Raw genomic sequence first — 12,156 nt, 5'->3', positions numbered from 1 at the left:
TTATTTCTCTGTCTACATCTGCAAAGGTCAAAATGTTCTGTTCCACCTTGTGATGTCACGAAATGGTAGTTTTTAAGTTAAGAGTTTCATTAGACATAATTATATAAATATTTTAGATTTTATTTTGACATGTGCACATACAGTTATACAATTATGTCTATTTCACCCCGGTCTTTTGCTATCTTTTTGCTACTTATTTAAAATGTATTATTACCATTTATATTTTTTATAGTTTTTACACTTTGTTATCTTATATATTGTGATGTGTGAGCTAATGTTTCCAGATAATTTCCCTTGTGGATCAATAAAATTTGTCTAACGAGAACGCTTGTGGGTAAAAATGACAAAATATTTTATCTGAAGTGCCTTAAGTTTAGAGCAGACGTGTCAAACTCAGGCCTGGGGGCCAAATTTGGCCCATGATATAATTATATTTAGCACGCGAGATCTTATCAAATATGTATTAGAGCTGATCCATCAGCTACAGCTAGGCTATAGAGACATTATTTATTTAAAATATTATGATTTTATATTTTGCTTATTCTGGATTCAATGTTTAGCAAAACTATTATTAAACATTTATTTTAATAAAAAAAGGTTTAATATTACATATCTCAAAATAAGAGAAAACATGCAGATGTTGTTGAAATTTTGCAATAAATATTTAGTTTGGCCCACGACTGTGATGGCGTTTTTGGGTGGAAAAGTTGAATACGCTCCGCCGTAGTGTTTACGTCTACACTGCCCAAGACGCAAAACTCTAATCAGATCTGCTCACGTTGTGTACACGTTTATGTCACATACACACAGTACACAGAAACATGACATGCATACCCAATCATGTTCCACACACTTTTGCGTCACCATATGCACGCAGATTTCCTCCAGAAAATGCTCATCTAAACGCAGATCATATAAACATATCCCAAATCTAAATCTAGAAATTGATAATTCCAAGTCTGAAATCATCCAAAGTGATTCTAGTGAAAGTGTATTGAGTTTAAAAACACAGTGGAGCACTTCTTGTATTACCACATGACATCACGAGTTGTTTGAGAGAAGAACTTGACATGAATACTGTGCAGGTTTTGTGTGTTAAACATGTGTGAATGAAACAAAACACAACTATAACATAATATAAAATAACGTAATATAGGCTCTTAAATTTGATTGGACACCACAAAATATTGCAACCAAATTGAAATTGCACTTTGGTACAATTTGGTACAATTATCAAGTCACAAAGGCTGCAGTTTTTTAGATAATAGAATCAAATGTGGATGTAATGGAAGTATTTTTTTGTATTAATTCAGCTTCAGTCTTCAGTCTCAAATGAATTGTTTACAAAGCTCACTCTGAATAGAATTGTACTTGTGCTGCTTTCAAAAAAGAAAAGTCTTAAAAACAATATTCAGACTGTCTTGTTTTTCTGTTATGTAAAAAGGACATTTTGTACTAGAATGTTCTCAGCACGGAAATGAATTTGGTGTGAGCAATTGTCTAATAGAAAGTTAAAAAAAAACAAAACATAGGAACTAACCCTTCATGCATTACTGTAGTGTCTCTGTAGCTGTTAAATAACATTACACATGGGGTTAATGGGGCTTCTCTCTTTAGCTCTGTTTCATAAAATGCAGTTTATGTGCTTGTATTATTTATTTGTGAATCGTCTCAAGCTAAGATGGAGGATTTTCCCGTTTCATATTGATACTTTGCAGCTGATGTCAAAGGAGGGGAGGGGTTTCTAACTGGAGGCACTACTCTGTTAGACGCTCTGTTACTCAATTTAGACTTGATCTGAGTTTTATTTTAACACATTGGAACTACAACAGGTGAGATCATTTGTGCACATAAACAAGTTAATACATAAATAAATATAAATATTATTATATTATTATTATTATTATTATTATTATATTATTATTATTATTATTATTATTATTATTATATTATTAATATAATAATAATAATAATAATAAAAATTCTAAAAGTTTGTAAATTTTCATATGAAGAATTAAAATTGTATTCCTCACTCCCAATCTTCTAAATAAATAACAATAAATGGAAAAGTTCAAAGAAGTGTTTGAGGAGATGCAGATTCCTATCGTAATATAAATATAAAAATTATATAAATATAAAACAAAAAATTTATATAAAATAAATACATAAATGAAATAATAATAAAAATAAATAAAATAATAACTGTTAAACATAATGCAGTATAATACAAAAAAATAAATAAATAAATAATAATAATAATAAATAAATAAATTATAATAAATAAAAATGGGTATAATTATATTAAGTATGCTTAATATGTAATTTATTTTGCTATATGTAAATATTTGTAAAGTTTCATTACCAGTGTACAGAAGCAACCACATAATTTTTTTTAAATATGTAAAGAAAAGGAGCGGGTTAATATAAGTTTTTCTTGTCCCCACTCCTTTTCGAGAAATGTTGCTTTTCTGTTATTTACAGTGTATATGTAGTATGTGCATGATTATTGTTTCTTTCTTGGCAAAAACTCGAAATACAAACAAATCAATTAATCAAAAATTACACAAGTTAGCTATCATTAATCCAGAAACCGTTTTGTGTATTGACTTCTTGGGTTCTTTTTAAAGATCGCTCCCACTGTATTGTTTTTAAAAAGAAAATAAAAGGAAAAGAAAAACTATTGGCTAATGCTGGAGTTAGAAAACCAAACTCCTAAACAGGACCATGAACGCTCTTATTGATCAAAAACTCCTGAAAACGTGATGTTAAATCCATTTCTTGAAATTTCAGCCTTATCTTAAAGCGCTGAACCTTATGCCCATAGAGACATATCTAGAACACCCCCAGCACGACATCACTGCAAAGTATCCATAGTCCAGGTCCAGACCTTTAAAGATTTGAACAGAACGTAAAACTCACCAGGATGCTGAGGCTGAAATAACTCATTACGTTTAATTTTGTGAGCTGTGTTTCTTTGGAGATCGGCGTGTAAACCTTGTGAATGCTCCACAGTTTCTCTAGGTTTCCAATCCCACCGCGACCTGCGTCAGTGCATAGTACAGCCTCCAGCACTGACTCTGAAGAATGTGATGACAATTATGTGCCAATGGTGCCCCCAGACGAACCAGTATGTAAAGCTAACACTGTTTCTCAATCAGCCAATCCTTATCAGTCTTGCTTTAATTGGGTGTAATTAAGCGAGACATCCATGAGTAAAATCAGCGAGTTAAACGAAAATAACAAAAACCAAGCCCTGATGAAGCTATCTTTTTGGCAGTGGTGCACTAAGTACTCAATTTTACTACTTAAAGGTCCACTCTGTAACTTTTTGGTTTTGTGTCTGTCACCTTCTTGTTTCTATGGATATGACATTAAACAGATTTACTTAACATTTATTCAATTACAGGTGCTTTTATAGATTGAAACTACCTGAAAAAAGGCATTCTGACTGTGAGCGGGGTCGCTTATCCATAGATCTGACCTGTAACTTGTTTTGGTTTGGTCTCCGTGAAGATAGAAAGGTTTAATGCCATACTGTGAAACATTCCACACAAAGCAACAACATTCCCACAAAAAAGTTACACAGAGCAGCGTTAAGTGAAAGTACAGATACCTGAGCAAAAAAATACTCATATAAAAGTAAAACTACACATGAAAAAATCTACTTAGTTAAAAGTATTAAATTACTTGTTTAAAATGTATTTAAAGAGTAAAAACTAAAAGTGTTTTGTGCGGATTTTGAAGTCTTTCAAGTCTTCAAATAATAGTGCTTTTGTGCTGAATATTGTTCACAAATGTGTTAAAAATAAACCTTCAATCTTTTCAGAGGGTCTCAAACACTTATGAAAAAATTCTTTTACTTTGCAGTCCTGCCTAAAAATGTAAAACATAGTAGAAAGTACAGATACCTGCTTGCAAAAGTAGTGAAGTAAAAGTAAAAAAATATCCACTTTAAAATGTACTTAAAGGTGCATTGTGTAACTTTCCTGGTGTAGATTGTACGTCAAATGCTTTTCTCTGTCTGTCTTCATGAAACCGAACCAAGGCTACGTTTACACTGAAATGAATCCGCGTATCAACATATCAGAAACGATCTGCGTCTACGTCGTTTCTGTGTCCGTAAGTCTTCGTTATCCACACAGCTTTGAGCATATTTGTTTACGTTTTACAGAAACTACAACTTAAAACCGCATGGCTAATTTGCATAAACTGAGCGCTCAAAAAACAGCTCGCTATTGTGCGCTGATGCAGTTCAGCTTCTGTCAGACTAAAGGACACGACTCAGTGGAATATGAGTGTTCTTTCTGTGACAGAGGGATGTTCTGCTGATGGTGAGTCTGTTCTGTGCTTCTATCACGTTGGAGATGGTTCATGTGAAACTTTTCAGAGATTATTTGTCTGCAGGTCATACACACAGACCGTATATATATGAATGGACATATATTCTAGCCTCTTAGTGTTTTAGCGGTGAATTACTTCGCGGCGCATAGACCTACATCAGCGTATCAGAGTTTTCAGGCGTCCACACAGTGCCAGATCAGATTCGTACTCAGATGAATTCGTTGGAGCTGGCGGCACCAGATCGTTTCATCTCTGGAGCAGTTTTCAATCAGATTAGTGTGGGCAAACACTGCATCCACAACAAAAACGACTCGAAAACGTACTAGTGTGGACGGGGCCCAAGTTACAGGTCAGATCTGTGGAGAGGCGACCCCGCTCACAGTCAGAACACCAGTTTTTTTCTGGATATTTTTGAGTTATAAAACCACCTATAATTGAATAAATGTAAGGTAGAGCTGTTTAGAGTCACACTGCAGGAACATTTCAGATAAACGTTACATAATGCACCTTTAAGTAAAGTCCAGATACATACAGTTTTTACATAAATACAACACTTTTCTACTTTTACTTCTTTCCCTTTCACCACCGCTGGTTGGTAATGAAACACTGGCTACAAAAAAAATGTAATAAGTCCAGTAGCTTTTGTTTAACTCGCTGATAAATTGGTTGTTTGCAAATACCATATGAAGGTAGAAAAGGCCCTAAATGGTGGACGAACAGCAAACCCCAGATCTATACAGCCTTATTACGTTGTACAAATGACCAGGTGCTGAAGAGGGACTCCTCAGAACTTCATCTTCTTTTTTTTCACAGCTTCGATCCGTCCTTTCGCCCCCTCTCCACTTTTTGTTCTCGCTTTGGCAGCTCTTAAATTGTAACTTTTCTTTTCTTTTACAGGATTCATTTCTCTTTCTTTAAATCCACAGGTCATACGCATTTCCTCTGCCTTACACTTTACTTATTACAGAACCTGTTTTCAAATTGCTTTGCTATTGATTTTCATTTTTTGCTTTTCTGGCTGACGCTCTCTCATCTCTAGTTTGTTTCTGTTCTGGCTTGGTTTTGGCTCGCTCTTTTCTGCACTAAAGCTTATCTTCTGTTTTTCTTGCTTCTGTTTTTTCTGGCTTTTGCTAGAGAGGAGTCCTTCTACTGTACTGTCCCCATCACCCCTATAAAGAGGGAGGTGGAGGAGGTTGAATCCATAGAGGAGGTGAGCAGGGTTGCCACGAACAAAACTGCATGGCTTACCCTGTCCGAAAACTAAAGCATACTGTGTGAATTATATTGCAAGTGTGAAATCATAGTCCTATCTAGCTTAAGTATGCCTCGGTAATAGAGGTGTACTAGTAGATACCATTCTGACATTGTAGTTTAACTCCACCCACCTGTAGTTTAGTGTAACATGTTTTGATTTGCACTTTTTTCTGTGTTGTCACAATATCGTAACAAAAACGTGCATGTAGCATCTTTAAATTTTGATCTTGTGTGATTTTTGAGTTTACAAAGTGCTGCACAAAGATCATAACAATAAAATATCAAAAGGTATAATTGCTCAAATAAAAATACAAATAAAAAAAATTCAAAAAATCAGCTTGAACCAGTATAGAATCAGATTGAAGTTTCTCAAAATACAGATCCAAATCTACATGAAAGACCATATTGGCATTATAAAACAAATGAAACCAACTTTATTGTGACAACACACATATTGTGAAATGTTCTCTCTATTTAAGTATTATTGTTGCTTTAATACAATATCTTTCATGGCATCTAGAACATGAAGCTTGTTCCACCAATGACTGCTGATGGTGGAAGCAGCCCCATGTCGAAACCCAAAGGAGACAAGCAGGTGGAGTATCTCGATTTGGATCTTGAGTCTGGAACCTCTACTCCACCGAGAAAGGTAAGAACAGCCCTGATAGTGATTAACATTAAAATGTGCGTATTGCTTTTATCCAGTGCAAAATAACTTAACATCAGACATTTTAAAATAGAAACACACAAAAACTTGTGTCTTGACCACAGACTGTATATATAAATGGACATAGATAACGCGCTAGTTACCGGGGTCTTAAAGGAAGTTCACATGCGGCGCTTCGGGCTACTACTGACCCTGCTCCCATTGACTTACACTGGAATATTGTCATCCCTCTGAGCCTCGTCATTTTGGTCTTAAAATGTCCATATTAACCTGTTCTGCATGATCCTGGTGTTTTTGTCCATTAAAAAAAAATCCTCTTCATAATGTAGAGTCTGGCTCCATATTTGTCCATATAACCGTTAGTATCACAAGCTTCATTTGAGTGGCGCTGGACGTTGTGGGTGACGTCATACTTGCTCCACTTTTATGAGCCGGTGGTCATACCAGCTTGTCAAAGTCTGAGCCTATTAGACCTCAGAAGCTAAACAGGACCGGGTTGGTTAGGACTTGCATGGGAGACCTCTGGGAGAATCAGGTGCCACAGGGGGGCACCAATCGCAAAAACTGTTGTTGTGTCCTTCTGCAAGGCACTTCACCCACATTACTTAGTATGAAAGTGGTGTGTGCATGAGTGATTGCGGTGGTTGCAGGGGGCTGATGGTGCAGATTGGCAGCTGCACTTTGGTCAGTCTGCCCCAGAGCAGCTGTGGCTACTATAGCAGCTCACCACCACTGGGTCTGTAAAAGCATCTTTGTGACAAATGTCTGTGAAAAGTGCTATATAAATAAAAACTTACTTACTTCTTTATACAGTCTATGGTCTTGACCTAAAACAGACATGTCAGACTCAGGCCTGGGGGTTAAATTTGGCCTGCGATATAATTATATTTGGCCCACGAAATTATATCAGTATGTATTAGAGCTGCCCCTCTGGCTACAAATAGACTATAGAGACATTATTTATTTAGAATTTTGTTATTATTTTATATTACGCTTGTTCTGGATTCACAGTTTAAGCAAAACTATTATTAAAGATTTATTTTAATGAGAAAGGGTTTAACATTACATATCTCGAAAGAAGTGAAAACATGCAGATGTTGTTGGAATTTTTCAATAAATATTTAGTTTGGCCCACGCCCCAGTTTTTAATTTTGGCCCTCTGTGAATTTGAGTTTGATACCCCTGACCTAAGAGGATAATTTCTGATGTAAAACTGTGTAATATAAACACTGTGTCATGACCCTTTATGGCTGGAGTTATGCTCTGGCATGTCATCATCTTTAATCCATCATCTTCTGCGCTGACTTCACAAACCAATCGTCCACCACAACAAAGCTTAGTGTAAAGTTTACTCTGCCCTGAGCCTATAATAATGTTCATTTTAATTGTGTTATTGCAGATGAAAAGCAATGGGGCGGGCATGCCTGCGTCAGACGAGCGCGTGGACTACGTGGTGGTGGACAGGCAGCGGACTCAGGCTTTAAAGAGCACCCGAGAGGCCTGGAACGACGGCCGGCAATCCACAGAGACAGAGACCCCCAACAAAGGAACCAAGTGAAGAGCAGAGTCCCACCCTTCCCCACTTTCTCCCCCCAGCCTACAGCAGCCCCCCACAGAGCTCAGGCCTGTTTAACTCTTGGAGGCTCTCGTGAAGCCCTGGTCCCGTCTGTGCTGTTCTCAGTGGGAGAGTGGAGCTGCTGTCTGTCTGGAGCTCACTGTGCTTCTGTACGTGGAGTGTCGGCCAAGAATAAGCTGTATGCAATGTGAACGCAGGTGACAGACTGGACTTGAATAGGGTTTGACTGTTGCCCCCTTTTGTGGATACATTTTCTTTTTCAATCAGAGTCCAAATTTTTGCTTTGTTTTTCACCTTGAGTTAACATTTCCTAAATTTTTAATGCTGTTCTCGTTCTGAATTCAAGGTAAAATCGTAGATTGCGACAGCTAGCGCGGAGTTGCTCGAAACTATTTTGATAACTTGACTTGATTTCAAACGGCAAACAGTCTGGCCAATGGTATGAAGTTGTTATTGGAGCAGTTTGTGAATCTCTAATGAGAAATGCGACTTTTACAACGCCGCTTTTCAGTCTTCCTGGCTGGTCTCTTCCAGGACAAAATCTAAAATCCACCCGGAAAACAACAGCATATCTGATCCTGCTTTAATTACGTGTTAAACTTTGGAACTTTTGCACTGATTAAACATAAAAGAGGCTTTATTTAGCTTTAAACCAATGAAAACTGGTAATTAGCTTAATGAACCCCATATCAGACCTTGCACTGCCAGTGTTCAGATTCCAGTATTTTACACGCACTTGCCAGCTTATTAAAGGTGCATTGTGTAACTTTTCTGGTGGAGGGATCGTCACCTGCTTGTTTCTGTACTGTTGTTGTCTTTAGTCTGCCTGGAATGTTCCACAGTATGACATTAAGCAGCTCTACTTGATTTTTATTCAATTACAAGTGGTTTTATAGCTCAAAAATACCTACAAAAACAGACATTCTGACTGTGAGCAGGGTCGTCTCTCCACAGATCTGACCTGTAACTTGGTCTGGTTTGGTTTCCAAGGAGATAGAAAGGTTTAATACCATACGGTGAAACATTCAAGACAAAGCAATAACCAGAAGGAGGCCCCAGGGAAGAACCAGGACACGTTGAAGGGTCTCTTGGCTGGCCTGGGAAAGCCTCGGAGTCCCCCCTTGGAGGAGCTGAAGGAAGTGTCTGGGGTGAAGGAAGTCTGGGAGTCCCTGCTTAGACTGCTGCCCCCTTGACCCAGCTCTGGATAAGCGGAAAAAAACACGGAGAAAAGCATTTGACCGACCCTCCACCACAAAAAGTTGCACCTTTACGAACACGGTCTACAAAGCCGTTTAGTTCTTCATATACACTTTTTTTTTCATTACAGTAATCTACAGGGATATTTCGGATTGTTTCTCAGTCTCTGACATATGCAAGCACCAGATTCACAGATGTTTTGCTACAATGACAACAGCCTTATGGACGTGGATTCTCTCTGTCAGTCTATGTAGGGATAACTGTGATCTCCAAGGACATGCACAACTCACGCGGTCAGTTTTGGGCTACGTTCAGTTCGAATTTTATTATTTTTTTCAACTTTTTCCACAAGTGCTTCAATCCATCACGATAAAAGCACAAAACTGTACAAAAGTGTTATGTAAATATCCAAATAAGTGTCCTTTATTTGTATGCGTTTTCCAGTGTGTGACTAAAAGGCTTGTGGATTCTGCAGGGTAGAATCCTCCGTCTGATCGAATAGCGTCAGGACTAAAGAATGAATTACTGTGAGTTTAAATCCATTGTGACATGATTTCTCTAGGTTATGCAAAGGTGGTAAACTTAGGCTAGAGAGAGCAAATCAGGTACTCTTTGCAATGACATACTATTAACAGCTATTCATTTGTAATTTATTTTTCACATTATTTTATCGGGAGATGTCCTGTTCATTTTGTCTGCATAGTTTTACATGCACCGCAGTTACATTCACATGCTCACTGAGATTCCAAACTCTGTTGTCTTAGGTTTAATTTATTTGAAATTGAACTGCCATAATGTTTTAATCAAACCCTCATGTTCTCATCGACATAAGTCTGTGCTTCAAGCCTCACGCATGTGTTCATCAAATACAATAGTTCTGCTGTATATAGACTGCCATTGATTTGATAAATGATTAAAAATTTGCCTACTAAGCCATCTTTGTCACTCTCTTGGTCACTTTCTTTGTGATACAAACTGCAAGGCAGGTGATGCTTTATCTTTTTAATAATTCTTGACAGAAATGTAAATTTTAAAATTGAACTAAATAAAAAAACAACTTTAAAACGTTTGGTTGTGTTTTTGTTAAGTATAATGTGTTGCTGAACATAGGCTACCTCTTCCACAACCCAAAACATGCACCACACCTTAAGTAATCCTGACCAGGCCAAGCAAGAAGATCATGGAGATAGGGTCTTGGCTGTTCCTGAAGAGATGCCCCAGTGGCATTGAAGGATGGACACATTTCGGGAACAATACAGGGGACAATAAAGTACCTTTCCTTCATTGTTTCTTTCTTGATGTGGTGGGGTTCTTCCATAAAAACTCAGGCTTAGCCAGGAAATGCTTTTCGGTGATTTATTGTGCTCTTCAACAGTGCAAAAGGTGCCAAACGTGAGTGGAAAAATATTTACAGTGGCGGTGTGAACAAAAAGACAAAATAAGTTTTTGGTGGACTTCCCCTTTAAGTCCTGCAGCGTTTGCTCGGTCGCTCTCTCTCTCTCTCTCACGCTCTCGGTCGCTCGTTCGCTCTGCCTCACTCCACACAAGTTACCTCCACTGTAACCTGGTCGCGACTGGTTGACAGAGCTGGAGAGCGCACCTTTATATTCCCGTTTGCCCCTCCCACATTACATAATTCCCCCCAATAATCGTGATTTCGCCGTTTCTACGATTAAACGGCCTACGTTCCTTAGCTCGACTGTTATATACTCGTAATAGCTTGCGCCCAAAATGAATAGGTTTTGTATATGAGGTCTGCGAGACCGAAAATACATTTAATTGGCCATGCAAATGAATTGTTGCTCACCTGTTGCTCATAGGGCGTTCCTCTCCGGGTTCTCCTTGAACCAGCACTGCTCCCAGGCCAACTGCGGACGCATCCACTTGCACCCGGAACCTTTCATTGAAATCTGGGCTCTTCAGGACTGGGGAAGAACACAGGATGGTCTTTAGGGTGCTGAAGGCCTGCTCACATTCCTCTGTCCAGTTCACAGGGTTTCGCTGGTTCTTCATGGTGAGGGCTGTGAGAGGAGCAACAATTGTGGCGTACTGAGGCACAAACCGCTGATACCACCCAGTGAGGCCAAGGAATGAGCGGACTTCTTTTTTTGTGCGTGGACGTGGACAGTTCATGATGGCCTCCACTTTGTCCACCTGGGGTCGAACTTCTCCCCTTCCCATCTGGTACCCAAGGTATCATGTCTCTTCTCGGGCCCACTCACATTTGGACGGGTTCAGAGTTAGTCCAGCTTGCGCAATCTTCCCCAGTACCAAGGACAGGTGTTGCAGATGCTCCTCCCACGTGGAACTGAACACCACGACATCATCAAGGTAAGCTGCACTGCACTCTTCACAGCCGACTAGGACCTTGTCCATCAAACGCTGGAATGTTGCCGGAGCCCCATGTAGCCCAAACGGCATGACAGTGAACTGGAAAAGTCCTGCTGGGGTCCGGAAGGCGGTGTATGGACGGGACGCCTCCTGCAGCGGGACCTGCCAGTATCCCTTGCAGAGATCCAGCGTAGTGATGTACCGTGCTGCTCCAATTCGTTCCAGTAGCTCGTCGATTCTGGGCATTGGATATGCATCAAATTCAGAGACAGAGTTCAATTTACGAAAGTCAATGCATATCCTCAAGGAGCCATCCTTCTTGAAAACGATGACCACTGGACTGCACCACTCTGAATTGGACGGCTCAATCACCCCCAACTTCAGCATCTCCTGCACCTCCTGGTGCAACTTGGCCACCAGCTGCTGAGGTACCCTGTAAGGTCTCTGTCGGATTGGTTTAGAGTCTTTCAGCTGAATCACGCACTCCACCAGGGTGGTCTTTCCAGGTATGGGTGCGAACAGAGAGGGAACCTCCTGGAAAACTCGGAGAACACTTGCAACTTGCTCACGTGTCAGGTGATCCAGTGATGGTGGAGCAGCACGGTACATCACTACGCTGGATCTCTGCAAGGGATAATGGCAGGTCCCGCTGCAGGACACCGCCTTCCGGACCCCAGCAGGACTTTTCCAGTTCACTGTCGCAATGTGCTTTTCTGTTTTGAACATCCTGCTGTTCGACGCATTCTGTCTCTTTTCCACTTTTGGAGCTTTAAAGAGTCCACAGAGATGC

The 12,156-nt window shown here is 39.3% G+C and overlaps 1 protein-coding gene across 1 annotated transcript in view; it reads left to right on the top strand.

The window, feature by feature from the left end:
• gab1 (GRB2-associated binding protein 1) overlaps window positions 1-9,971 on the top strand; it is a 135,365-nt gene extending 125,394 nt beyond the window's left edge. Inside the window, 3 exon segments of the mRNA XM_055158551.1 lie at window positions 3,013-3,127; window positions 6,116-6,244; window positions 7,662-9,971. Of these exon segments, the coding sequence (XP_055014526.1) occupies window positions 3,013-3,127; window positions 6,116-6,244; window positions 7,662-7,820 (403 nt within the window). The 3' untranslated portion in view covers window positions 7,821-9,971.
• The last annotated feature ends 2,185 nt before the right edge of the window (window positions 9,972-12,156 follow it).

Source organism: Boleophthalmus pectinirostris, unplaced genomic scaffold (assembly GCF_026225935.1).
Source record: "Boleophthalmus pectinirostris isolate CB_2022bp ecotype Guang Dong unplaced genomic scaffold, ASM2622593v1 HiC_scaffold_22, whole genome shotgun sequence".
Lineage (NCBI taxonomy): Eukaryota > Metazoa > Chordata > Actinopteri > Gobiiformes > Gobiidae > Boleophthalmus > Boleophthalmus pectinirostris.
This window is presented reverse-complemented; position numbering and strand designations above follow the sequence as displayed.